At 37.4% G+C, this 14,238-nt stretch overlaps 2 protein-coding genes across 16 annotated transcripts in view; one reads left to right on the top strand and one right to left on the bottom strand.

Annotated features, from left to right (window-relative positions):
• Positions 1-14,238, bottom strand: part of CDADC1 (cytidine and dCMP deaminase domain containing 1) — a 71,068-nt gene that overhangs the window by 11,854 nt on the left and 44,976 nt on the right. For all 6 annotated transcript variants that reach the window (XM_037025807.2, XM_037025778.2, XM_017652111.3 and 3 more), the window contains 2 exons: positions 11,054-11,103; positions 7,697-7,866 (listed from right to left, as the gene is read on the bottom strand). In XM_037025807.2, coding sequence (XP_036881702.1) covers positions 7,697-7,866; positions 11,054-11,103 — 220 coding nt within the window. The remainder of the gene's footprint in view (positions 1-7,696; positions 7,867-11,053; positions 11,104-14,238) is intronic.
• Positions 1-14,238, top strand: part of CAB39L (calcium binding protein 39 like) — a 215,585-nt gene that overhangs the window by 191,497 nt on the left and 9,850 nt on the right. The gene's annotated exons all lie outside the window — the stretch shown is intronic.

Raw genomic sequence — 14,238 nt, 5'->3', positions numbered from 1 at the left:
CAATATATGGACACAAATGACAGCAATAATTCAACACCACAAAAAAAAAATCTGTGGGACACAGTGAAGGCCATGCTAAGAGAAAAGTATATTGCAATACAGGCTTACCTCACGAAAGAAGAACAATCCCATGTGAACAGTCTAAACTCACAATTAATGAAACTAGATAAAGAAGAGCAAATGAGGCCCAAAGTTGGTAGTAGGAGGGACATAATAAAGACCTCAGCAGAGAAGGGGGATTAATGATGGCAGCATGAGAGGTGAGACAGGTTTCCTCCTAAAACCACATATAATATAAAAATATAATTAATATAAGTAATCCTGAAAGAGCAACAGGAAAGACAACTTCTCCAGACTACACACATCTGGAGAAAAGAGCAGACCTCACAGAAGAGGTTAATGTACCAAAGCTGTGGCCTGGTGGGACCCAAGCCCTTCCTTCACCCCAGCTCACAGGCGGGAGGAAGAGAAACAGAGCAGGGAGGGAGTGGAGGCCTGGGACTGCTGAATACCTAACTCCGGAGACCTACTTTGGGAGGACAAACCTACATTTCATGCTGCTTGCATGGTACTCTTGTGATTAGGGGATTGGAAAGCTAAGACAGACAGAAGTCCTGGAGAGACTGAGATTCCAGCCACTTGTGTAAAGCAGGGATCCATATCCAGCTGTTCTGGGACAAAGAGAAAGGTGGGAAGTCTTGCTAACAAGGAAGCCCTTAGCAAGACAGCTGCTAAAGGGGCAAGGACTGCACAGAGCTTACAGCTTAGGAGAAAGGACAGATAGACAAAATTGTCCAGGGGCATTCTGCCCAGCAAGTTGGGAGCTTTCACAATCTTCAGGTGCTCCAGCTCCCTGGCTGGCTACACAGCTCCAAGGACCCCCTCCATGATACGCAGACTCCTGTACCTTTCTCCCAGCCAGCCCCATGTGGCTTGCAAACCAGCAAACCCTACCCTGGCATTAGGCCAGCCAGAGGGAAGGTCTGTCTACCACAACTACAAATGCAAAGCATAGAAGCTTATACCTGTGTGCTTGGCCCACTGGTTTAGGCAGTGGAGACAGGCATAGCAGCCAGGAAGCAGGAAACAGCTCTTTCCTCCCCCCAGGCACCAATACCACTCCCCTGAGACCCCAACATTGCTTCAGGGGCTGAGAAGCTCCAGAGAGTACAGCTTCTGGACACTAGAGGGTGCCATATACAAATATGAAACATCAAAGGAACCTGGTTCAAAGTAAAATTATTAATACAACTCCTGAGAAAGATTTAAATGACATCGACCTCATGAATCTTTCTGAAAGGCAGTTCAAAATAAAAATCATTACCATGATCATGGAGGTATGGAAAGATACTCAGGAACTCAGGAATGAATTCTGGTCAGAGATCCAATTGTTGAAGAGCACAATGGAGGATATTAAAAGCAGACTGGATACAGTGGAGGAGACAATAAATGAAATAGAAGCTAGAGAAGATGAACACAAAGAAGCTGAGGCACAGAGAGAAAAAAAGGATCTCTAAGAATGAAAGAATGTTGAGAGAACTGTGTGACCAATCCAAACGGGACAATATTTGTATTATAGGGGTACCAGAAGAAGAAGAGAGAGAAAAAGGGATAGAAAATGCCTTTGAGGAGGATATTGCTGAAATCTACCCCAATCTGGGGAAGGAGATAGTCTCTCAGGCCATGGAGATGCACAGGCCTCTCAACACAAGGGACTCAAGGAAGACAACACCAAGACCAAGACATATAGTGATTAAAATGGTAAAGATCAAAGCATAAATAAATAAAATCTAGAAGAATAAAAGAATAGAAAGAATCAATGAAAGCAGGAGCTGGTTCTTCAAGAAAATAAACAAAATAGATAAACCCCTTGCCAGATTTATCAAGAAAAAAAGAGTCTACACACATAAACAGAATCAGAAAAGAGACAGGAAAAATCAGTACAGACACCACTGAAATACAAAGAATTATTAGAGAATACTATGTAAAATTATATGCTAACAAACTGGGTAATCTAGAAGAAATGGACAACTTTCTAGAAAAATACAACCTTCCAAGGCTGACCCAGGAAGAAACAGAAAATCTCAACAGACCAATTACAAGCAATGAAATTGAATTGGTAATCAAAAAACTACCTAGGAACAAAACTACTGGAACAGAAGACTTCACCACTGCATTTTATCAAACATTTAGTGAAGACCTAATACCTATTCTCCTTAAAGTTTTCCAAAAAGCATAAGAGGAGAGAATACTTCCAAACTCATTCTATGAAGCCAGCATTACTGTAATACCAAAACCAGACAAAGGCACCCCAAAAAGTAAAATTACAGACCAATATCCCTGATGAACATAGATGCAAAAATACTCAACAAAATATTAGCAAACTGAATTCAAAAATACATCAAAAAGATCACCCATTGTGATCAAGTAGGATATATTCCAGAGATGCAAGGATGGTACAATATTCAAAAATCCATCATCATACACCACATCAACAAAAAAATGGACAAAAACCACATGATCATCTCCATAGATGCTGAAAAAGCATTCAACAAAATTCAACATCCAATCATGATAAAAACTATCAATAAAATGGGTATAGAGGGCAAGTACCTCAACATAATAAAGGCCATATATGACAAACCCACAGCCAACACCATACTTAACAGTGAAAAAGCTGAAAGCGTTTCCTCTAAAATGGGGAACAAGGATGCCCACTCTCCCAACTTTTATTCAAATAGTTCTGAAGGTCGTAGCCATGGCAATCAAACACAAAGAAATAAAGGGCATCCAAATTGGTAAGGAAGAAGCTAAACTGTCACTGTTTGCAGATGATGTGATATTATACATAAAAAAACCCTAAAGAATCCACTCCAAAACTACTAGAACTAATAACTGAATTCAGCAAAGTTGCAGAATACAAATTCAGTACATAGAAATCTGCTACATTCCCATATACTAACAATGAAGTAGAGAAAGAGAAATAAGGAAAACTAATTCCATTCACAACTGCATCAAAAAGAATAGGATACCTAGGCATAAACCTAACTGAGGAAGTGAAAGACCTATACCCTGAAAACTATAAGATACTCATGAGAGAAATTAAACAAGATACCAATAAAGAGAAATACATCCTGTGCTCAAAGATAGGAAGAATTAATATGGTCAAAATGGCCATCCTGCCTAAAGCAAACTACACATTCAATACAGTCCCTATCAAAATACTGACAGCATTCTTTAACGAACTGGAACAAATAGTTCTAAAATTCATATGGAACCACAAAAGACTCCAAATAGTCAAAGCAATCCTGAGAAGGAAGAATAAAGCTGGAGGGATTATGTTCTCTGACTTAAAGCTGTACTACAAAGCCACAGTAATCAAGACAATTTTTACTGGCACAAGAACAGACCCATGGATCAATGGAATAGGATAGCCCAGATATAAACCCAATCATGTATGGTCAAGTAATAAAAGATAAAGGATACATGGATATACAATGGGGAAATGACAGCCTCTTCAACAACTGGTGTTGGCAAAACTGAACAGCTACATGAAAGAGAATGAAACTGGAGTATTGTGTAACTCCACACACAAAAGTAAACTCAAAATGGATCAAAGACTTGAATGTAAGTTATGAAATCATAAAACTCTTAGAAGAAAACATAGGCAAAAACCTCTTGAATATAAACATGAGCAACTTTCCTGAATGCATCTCCTAGGGCAAGGGAAACAAAAGCAAAAATGAACAAATGGAACACACTAAAAAGCAAAGGACACCATCAGCAGAATAAAAATGCATCTTACAGTGTGGGAGAATATATTTGTAAATGACATATCCGACAAGGGGTAACATCTAAAATATATAAAGAACTCACACGTATGAACACCCAAAAAGCAAATAACCCTATTAAAAAATGGGTGGAAGATAAGAACAGACACTTCTCCAAAGAAGAAATTCAGATGGCCAACAGGCACATGAATAGATGCTCCACATCACTAATAATCAGGGAAGTGCAAATTAAAACCACAATGAGATATCGCCTCACATCAGTTAGGGTGGCCAACATCGAAGAGACTAGGAACAACAAATGCTGGTGAGTATGTGGAGAAAGGGGAACCCTCCTACACTGCTGGTGGGGATGTAAATTAGTTCAACCATTGTGGAAAACAATGTGGAGTTTCCTCAAAATACTAAAAATAGAAATACCATTTGACCCAGGAATTCCACTACTAGGAATGTATCCAAAGACAACAAGATCACTGATTCAAAAAGACATGCAGCCCTACGTTTATTGTAGCACTATTTACAATAGCCAAGATATTGAAGCAACCTAAGTGTCTATCAGTAGATGAATGGATAAAGATGTGGTACATATACACAATGGGATACTATTCAGCCATAAAAAGGAAACAAATCCTATGATTTGCAACAACATGGATGGAGCTGAAGGATATTATGCTCAGTGAAATAAGCCAGGTGGAGAAGGACAAGCACCATATGATTTACCTCATTTGTGGAGTATAACAACAAAGCAAAAACTGAAGGAACAAAACAGCAGCAGACTCACAGACCCCAAGAAGGGACTAGCAGTTACCAAAGGAAAAGTGGTTGAGGAGGGTGGGTGGGAAGGGAGGGAGAAGGGCATGAAGGGATATTATGCTTAGCACACATAATGTAGGGGGGGCTCAGGGAAGGCAGTATAGCACAGAAAAGATGGGACTCTGTGACATCTTACTACACTGATGGACAGTAACTGTAATGGGGTATGTGGGGGGGATTTGATAACAGGGGTGAATGTAGTAACCACAATGTTGCTCATGTGAAACCTTCTATCAATGACACCTTAATATAAAAAAATATTACGAAGATAGTTTCTGATAGGATAAGTTCTATTTTACAAAAATCTTTAAACACTAAAATTAAGCTGCTTTAAAAACAGATTTACAAGCTCACACACCTCAACAAACAAAAAGCAAACAATCCAATTAAAAAATGGGCAGAGGAGCTGAACAGAGAGTTCTCCAAAGAAGAAATTCAGATGGCCAACAGACACATGAATAGATGCTCCACATCATTAGTCATCAGAGAAATGCAAATTAAAACCACAATGAGGTTATCACCTCACACCAGTAAGGATCGCCACCATCCAAAAGACAAACAACAAATGTTGGTGAGGTTGTGGAGAAAGGGAAAGCCTCCTACACTGCTGGTGGGAATGTAAATTAGTTCAACCATTGTGGAAAGCAGTATGGAGGTTCCTCAGAAAGCTCAAAATGGAAATACCATTTGACCCAGGAATCCCACTTCTAGGAATTTACCCTAAGAATGCAGCAGCCCAATTTGAAAAAGACAGATGCACCCCTATGTGTATCGCAGCACTATTTATAATAGCCAAGAAATGGAAGCAATCTAAGTGTCCATCAGTAGATGAATGGATAAAGAAGATGTGGTACATACACACAATGGAATATTATTCAGCCATAAGAAGAAAACAAATCCTACCATATTTGCAACAACACAGATGGAGCTAGAGGGTATTATGCTCAGTGAAATAAGCCAAACGGAGAAAGACAAATACCAAATGATTTCACTCATGTGTGGAGTGTAGGAACAAAGAAAAAAACTGAAGGAACAAAACAGCAGCAGAATCACAGAACCCAAGAATGGATTAACAGTTACCAAAGGGAAAGGGACTGGGGAGGATGGCTGGGAAGGCAGGGAGAAGGGAGGTGAGAAGAAAGGGAGCCTTATGATTAGCATGTATAATGGGGGGTAAGGGGGGACATGGGGAGGACCGCAACACAGATTAAGACAAGTAGTGATTTTACAGCATCTTACTACGCTGATGGACAGTGACTAATGGAGTATGTGGGGGGGACTTGGTGAAGGGGGAGTCTAGAAAACATAATGTTCTTCTGTAATTGTAGATTAATGATACCAAAATAAATAATTAAATTAAATTAAATTTAAAAAACAGATTTACATTATAAATAATAATCAAACCTTATTCTTGCTGAATTAATGTTCAAAATATATAAACTCATAAAATGTAAAAATACAACCTGAACATTATGATTGTTACAATGAAAATTTATGTATTTATTTTATACAATTTGGCAAGATATTCAGTATTAGATTACAAAGTAAATGAAACAGAATGAGACACTGAAGTAGAGAGGGAGGGCGCAATGGAAGGGGAGTTAGTGAGGGAGACAGAACAATCCTTTCTAAGTAAGAAAGAACCTCTTTATAATCCCTATAATTAGAGGCTAGAACCAAGACCCTCTTTAAGAGTTTACCATATATGATCAGACCCTGACTCACCATGGTACCAAAACATTTACCACTTACCTGGTACCTAAGGGGTATTTAATCAGTTCTTACTAAATTGTTAAGTTAATATTAAAGTTGTGTTTTGAGTTACAGTTCCCTTACCCACCCCCACCCAAGAAAGGATAATTTAACAAATATTTGGATGTAACAGAATTTAACAGAATCCTACCTCCATATAAAATGAAGCAAGTGAGTCTGGAACAAAGAATACAGGAAAAGAACAGAGGAGTTGTTGGCCAGGGTAGTTTAGGACTAAGGAATGCTCCTATCTAAGGCTGCAGGGATTGTATTTCCCAGTTCCATGGTTTGTACCATTCTGACAGGTATCTTACACCACTGCCACCTTCCATATCCATCTTCCTAGTTCAGACTCTCATTCTGCTTGTCTGGACTATGGCAACAGAACCCAATCTATTCAAACAGTATACCTGCAACCTAAGTAATCACTAGTGTGCCTAAGTAAATGCCACTCTATTTCTCCACGGCCTACCAATTAGAGTCAAAACTCAAAGCCCTCCCTTGTCCAGTCCCAACCTATTCACATGTGCTCCAAGGTCCAAACTAATTGGAACATTAATGTTGCTAAACACACAGCATTTCCCTACTTCTAGACTGCTGCTATGCCTGAAGCAAGAATGACTTCCCCTCAAGTAAGCATCTCCAGTTGCCACAATCCTACCAAACCTTTAAAGCTCAGCTCAAATGCAAGTTCCTCTGAACATTTTCCCCTCTGACTCCCTGTCCCTATTCAATAGCAGCCCCGAATTTCCACTTTTGGTTGGCCTTTCCCATCGAACTGGTCACTTTAGGTTGAATTCAGTCTTATACCCCTCTGTATTATAAGCTCCTCAAAGACAAGAGCTATGTCTTACTCAGTTTTGAATCCCATAAGATCATCCCCTTAGGGGTAAATGTTGAGAAATGTTTGTGGAAATTACCTAAATTAACTTTAGTAGGAAGTAATGCCAGTTATAATCTCTAAGGAAAACTATATCAAATCAATTTGGTTCAAAACAAAAGTTATATATTCACAAATATAAGTGCTTTAATTTAAATTTAGAAAACAATGATTTTACAATCCAGAAATATGCAAGACTCTAAGGACAAACTCTCAGCAGTTTATAATGGAGAGAAAGGGAAGAAAGGGAAAAAAAAGACTTGCTCAGTAAGTTTGAAGGCCTGGAGGATCTCTGGCAATGGCCTTGGGTCAGACAGCAAGGACCACTTATAACTGGTTATACTTCTGAAATGATGTTTCTTGGAATTAAAAAAAAGGAAATAAATTACAGCAGCTAAAAGAAAACTAATTTCAGCTAACTCCTGCTACATTTTGAGGAAAATAATGCAAATGAATGTCATACCTAAATGTCAAGGCATTCTGTTCCGCATGTACAATGTATCTGAATTTCCTTATTTCTCTGTCTTTCTGTTTGTCATCCATGTGCGGGAAGTCAGCATATTCAGATCCAACAGGAAAAGCATTATAACCACATCCGATGAAGTATAAGGCACCTGTTCCATCACAGTTTTTCTGTGAAGATGAGCAAACCAAGAAAGCTTAGTTTTCAACATTCTGAAAATGTACCTTTCAGTACATACTTAAAGCCTAGTATCATACTTCCTACAACTAATTCAATTTTTTATGACAAACTAAGCCATCAAACAAATACAGTATTAGATCCTCCTACTGCAGTGTGGTCTTGTCAAAGGTAAATTTCAAGAAGGCTAATCAGCTCTAATATATAATCTTAAGGCATTCATTGGTTTTAGTGGTTAATTAAATACAGGTATTTTCTGCTTTTTGGAAATTCACATTATGCCACTTCACCTTTACCAAACACCTACATTAGTACCAAAAGAGGAATTTCACTTTTATGAAAAAAGGCAAAAACTAGAAGTAGTGTTCAGCGTTTTTTCTGCAGCAACCAAGCAGGAGGCAGCACACACCCGGAGCAGTGATAGGGTCCCTGCCAAGCTCCTCCCCGGGCAGCTGACTCAGCATCTCAGCATCAAGCTGCGATACTGTGTCTATGAGTGTCTGTGCCTTATCGCAATTTATTTTGTGTATCCATTAGCAAGATGTGCTCCTAAGGTATCAGAAAAGCCTTAAGAGTTATTTCTGGGGTCTGGAATGCCCAAAAATTTTTCCACATATATTAATGGTAATTGTTTCTTTGCTTTACATCATTTTTGCTTACAGAAGGTTTCATAGGAATGCTCTACCTTCAGACAGCAGAGGAAACCTGTACTATCCTGTTTAACTCACAAATTGTATGACTTCATTCAGACATCTCTCCCTAAACAGGTTATAAGACCCATAGAACAGAAACCGCATTGTATACCTCTTTTCTACCCCTTAAAGTAGATCTATTAGAGTGCTCCATTCATAGAAAGTACTAACTGACTGTTAATTTCTTACACACTCAGTGCTGTACAACTGGTTAGCAAGCCAGAAGTTTTAAAAATATTTTGAACAGATAATTTTGGTTGTTGGGAAAAAAATATAATACTGCGATACAGTTAGAAAATAAAAAATATACTTTCCTTTAATCTTCATATTTATTGAATATTGAACATACATACCTAAAATAGAAATTTTTAAATGACTCCTTTATTTTTTCTCCTCCTGGTCAATGGCATATTAGGTGTTAATATGAATGCTTTATCAATTATTAAAGTGAAATATTTTATAACTCATAAGTGTTTATAATAGTTTGGAATATGCTACAAACGTCACTAAATTTCAATGTTATAATAACTCATATGATAGTATCAATAGACTCATTACTATAGCAGTTTGTGTTACATGGGCTAACAAAAGCTTACAAATAATATATTATCTCAACAATAAATTATTCTTGGGCATTTACTAAATATCAAACATCATGCTATTAATTCATTTAATCAATCCTTACAACAACCCAGACAGTAGGTACTATTATTATTCCCATTCACAGATAAAGCAACTGAGGCCGAGAGAGATTAAACTAGTTGTCCAGTATCACAAAACTAATAACAAAGCCAGAATTTAAGCCCAGTTTGATTGTCTCCAAAACCATGTCCTCCCACTTTACCATGCTGTCTAGCACTATAGATAACTGGAAACTTAAATTTTCCAGAAAGTAGTTGAAAACCAGATGCTAGGCCAAAAGGCTGCTGAGCATTCATATAATCACAAATGAGAGTTCCAACCATAGGCCAGGCACTGTGCTAGGTGCTGGGAATGCAGTTATAAACAAGAGAGAAAATCCCTGCCCTCATGAAACTCATAATCTGGAGATGATATGAAACTGGACATGTAATTTAAACTATGATGAGTGTCACAAATGAGTTATATATAATGCTGTGGGAGTTTTTGGCAGAGAACCTATTCTAGTGAGTGTTTATAGTTGAGGTAGAGGTAAGTACAATCAAGAGAGATTTTGTAGGTGGAATTCGTAGTACCTGGTGATTGTACATATGGAGTAACAGGGAATGGGATGGTGACCACTGATGAAGGAATAAGTTAGAAGGGAAGATACTGGGTATGCTGGCTAGGTTGAACTTGACGGCCTTATGACACATTCAGGCAAACAGTCAAATTACTTGCTGTAAAGTCTATTGAAGCTAAACTTAGGCTCCTTACTCTCTTTCAATCAGCTCATAGTTACTAAGTATATCTTGATTCCATGCTCATACTTCCTAGTCCTCATCATCTCTTTTTTATCAGTTTCCCTCTTTCCTGTCTAGTCTCCCTTCATTCTTACAATAAAAGAAATCTGATCGAGTTGTTTTCCCACTTAAAATATTCTTGGGTTGCACTGTCTAGTACAGTAGCTAGTTCAAATTGAGAGGTGCTATACACACACAGGATTGTGGAGACTGAATACTCCCTCAAAATGCAGAATATTTTTTATTTATATTTATATTAATTACATGTTGAAATGATATTTCTGGATGCTGATAAGTGAAATATATTCCTAAAATTAATTCACCTGTTTCTTTTTACTTTTTTTAATGTGGTTCCTAGAAAATTTTAAAGTTTGTATGTGGCTCGCCTTTTATTTCTACTGACAGTTAGAAAGCTATGCTAGCGTATCCCACTGTCTAAAGGATGAAGTCCACATTATACATGCCATACAAAGTTCTTCATAGGCCAGTCCAAGTTTTTGCTACTGTACTACACACAGAACTCCAGATTCCAACATGCCAAAGCACTTGCCTTTTCCCACATTCTCTCTATATGTCCTACCTCTGTGTTATCCTCCTAGTCCCACTAACCTGCTCTGCCTGATGAGCTCCTACTCATTCTTCAAGGCTAATAGTGTTTTACCTCCTCCAAGAATAGTTTACTTGTTTAACCAAGCAAAGGTTCCTCTACACTCTCACGGTATCATGTCATAATTACAGTTCTATATCAGACTGATTTTCACTGCTCCCGCTCCATTTCTAGACTATAAAATGCCATGAAGGACAGAAAACATGGTCTTTAATTCCCCACTGTTCACTGTGGCACAGTGCCTACTCCGTAGAAACTTTTAAATAAGTGTTTGCTAAATGAATGAACCTATCTAGAAAATGGTTAAGGGAATGAGAAAATGGTTATAGAACTGAACTGAACTGAAGAGCCAATACAAAATATTAACTCCAATGGGTCAATAAAATGTAATGCACTTAAGATTAAAGTAAGTTTAAACAAAATTAAGGTTAAATGTTTAAAGAATTATTTTCATACTTACAGACTTTCCTTCTGCCCAAATGACTGCTCCAACTCCTGTTTTATGATCCTCTGAAAGACAAATGATATTCAACTTAGTAAAAAGCAGTGATTTGTTAGTTTTAGAAATATATTTTTCTAAAAGTAAAAACATTTACTAAAACATACTTCATAAATGCAGCAACAAACTTTGGCATCTTCACTACTACAGAAAAACACTAAAACAAATACTTAAGCCTGGGATATGGGGACTAGGTACTAAACAACGTGACAGTGCCGCTACCAACCTAGGCACACATGACCTACAATGCAGAGCTCATTCAAACAGCAGTCCCTGCAGCCAGGTCACTGCAGAGTTGTGACCGAGGTAACTACTGGCTCTCCAGCAACAAGTTGGCTTCTAATGACATTTCTAGCAGATGATGAAACTGATCAAAAAAGGGTTTCTGAACTGATGGATTTAATGTAATAACCATTCACAACAATCAAATCTGTCTTCTAGCATTTTTACACTCTTAATTATGGAAAATACATTTTATGGAAATGCTCTTGCTAAGATAAAGTTCAAACTTATAAACAAATCTTTATGGATTTTCACACATATAAATTGCTAGAAAGTGCATGAAAGGGATTTTGATTTAAACAAAATGCTGTCCTTTCCCTGACCTCCAGTTTACCTTGAGGGGAAAAACAATGCCAAGTCAGTGTGACATGATGCTCATTTTTAAATCAAGTGACAGAAGTTATAAAATTACAATTTCCTTGCAGAACCAAAACCTCTGCCACAGTAAAACTGTACTTCTTAAAACCATTAACCTGAAAGAGAAAATTAAAAAACTGACATTCTACATATTTAGGACATTTTCCTTCTATTAATACAAGGCTGAATTTCATTTTTCTAAGACAATTATACAGTAATTATGAAAACCACACTATTTATCAAAATCTTAACAAGGGACTAATATAGTTAAGTAGGTACATTTAGACAGAGAAAGTAACAATTATCTGTGAACTTACTCCAGGGCATTTTCATATTGGTGAGGATTAAACAAAACTGTGGCTTCACCCTACAATTTCCTAAAAGTTAATCCTTCCTATAAGATAACAACATATTTATAAATATTGTAACATATTATAAATATAATAACATATTATAAAATATTTAAATACTTTTCTAGTAAAAGTACAAAGAAACTATTCCATCTATGCATTAAAAACCAGCAGGCCTTATAAATAAGTTAATTTTTAAAAGTTATGATACTATAATGAAATTCCCCATCTTCAGTTCAAGCTCAGGTTCTAAAATCATATCACAAAGCATTTGTATGAGTCATTTTAAGCACTTTTTACCCATTATTTCATTTTTACCCTAACGGCAAAGCACATAACATTTTGTTTATCTTGATGGGAAGACAGGCAAAGAAATTAAGGGCCTCCAACTTAGCCCTGCAGACCCAACCTTGCCTTGCCTCTAGCTCCCCCCCTTTCACATTGAGAATTTTGTACCAAAGATTTCCCTCTATTGAGTCCTGAGTATACAATGGTGAGGGAAGCAGAAGGTCCTGTATTCATGAAACTTAAAAGTCTGAAGCAGGAGAAAGAAGGAACAAGGACTTGCCTAAGCACCCCTGCACTGTGCAGAAATGAACACGGTGTTGAGGAATAGAGGGTGCAGGCCTACTCTACAGATTAGAGACTGTCATGGAAGGGATTTTGGTGTTAACAAAACTCTGTTTCTTCCAAGACCTTCTGAATATAACATGAGGGGAAAAGAATATAATTTTGGCTTTATGCTCATTTCTAAGGCAAGTGGCAGAAATTATAAACTTGAGATTTGCCTGCAAAACCTAAACCTTTAAGTACCACTCTACTTAGTACTTATATGAATCTGAAACAGAAAACTGAAGATGAAAGACAGATTCTTCATAGTCAGTGTCTACTTATCCTACCATTGACACTAAGTAGTTTTCATGTTTTTTTCAGTCTCAGGAGCCACTTTTTCTGTTTCAGTCTGGGAACAGACTAAACCATGCCAGGAGAGGGAAAACCCGATTGTCTGTCAATGTGCAGCACTATTGCCTAAAGTTAGCTACCCCAAGAGAATATTCCTTGCTACATGTATCTTTTAGAATCAGAATAAAACCTCATTCATGTTAGATGGAATAGATTTCACCCAGTCCAAAGGTTGAAATGAGAGATGAGCTTTCTCAAAAATCTTTCCATGTCTATAATTTTTACAGAAATTGCTTCCCATGAACTGGTCATTCCCAGGGTTTTCTCTGTACACCTTTGAAAGTAAGGTCAGTTCATAATCACTGAGCCAAATTCCTAAGACTCTAATCACTGAAGGTCAGAGAACTCTATCCTATCACTTTGGAAACACAGGACTGATTATTGTAGCTCCCATTTCTGTGATCAGGTCAGAGTTTGTCCAAGTGTGGTCTGCACACCACTTGCATCAGAATTACTAAATGCTTGTTAAAATGGCAGACTCCTGGCTCCCATGGACATCCCTTAAATTAACCTCTCCTTGGGAAGCACGCAGGGCTCAGGAGTCTGCATTTCTCATGAGCATTCCCTGCTTCATAGGTATACTAACAGTTGAGAACCACTGAGTTACTATTTGAAACAATTTTTTTGGCTATTCCAACTTATTTTCATCATAACATTGTGGCACAGGAGGAAGGCATAATCCTCAGCTTTGGAAGTCACTTAGTCTAATAAGAAAACAGGACCCCAAAAGACTGAATATCACACTTAAACCAGGTAGATAAGTTGTGATGCCCACTTTTGTTTCCCTCAGTCTAAACAAATTTTGTCACTTTTTTATTATGTCAAAGTATCCTGGAAACACACTGTGGATCCTATTTATTCACCATTCAAAAAGCAATTAAGCACTTACTCGCCATTACTTTTAGAACTCTGTTGCCAGAGGTTTTGGAATTCATTTTAATCAGATGTATATTTTTAAACAAAATGGTTTAACGGAATGATTTCTTCACCTACAGAGTGAAATACAAAGTCATCAAAGCAAACTGAATAGTGTGAAATTAAGTCTGAATTTTCAGAAGCACATGGGAATATCTATTTTACCCAATTGTCCTAATTGTTAAATTAGATTTATATATAAATTGCCTAGCTCTGTGCTAGACACATAGTAAGTGTTCAATAAATTATTGTCATCAGTGAAAAATACCGGTCCAGAAT

This window comes from Manis javanica, chromosome 9 (assembly GCF_040802235.1).
Source record: "Manis javanica isolate MJ-LG chromosome 9, MJ_LKY, whole genome shotgun sequence".
NCBI classification, from domain to species: Eukaryota; Metazoa; Chordata; class Mammalia; order Pholidota; family Manidae; genus Manis; species Manis javanica.
This window is presented reverse-complemented; position numbering and strand designations above follow the sequence as displayed.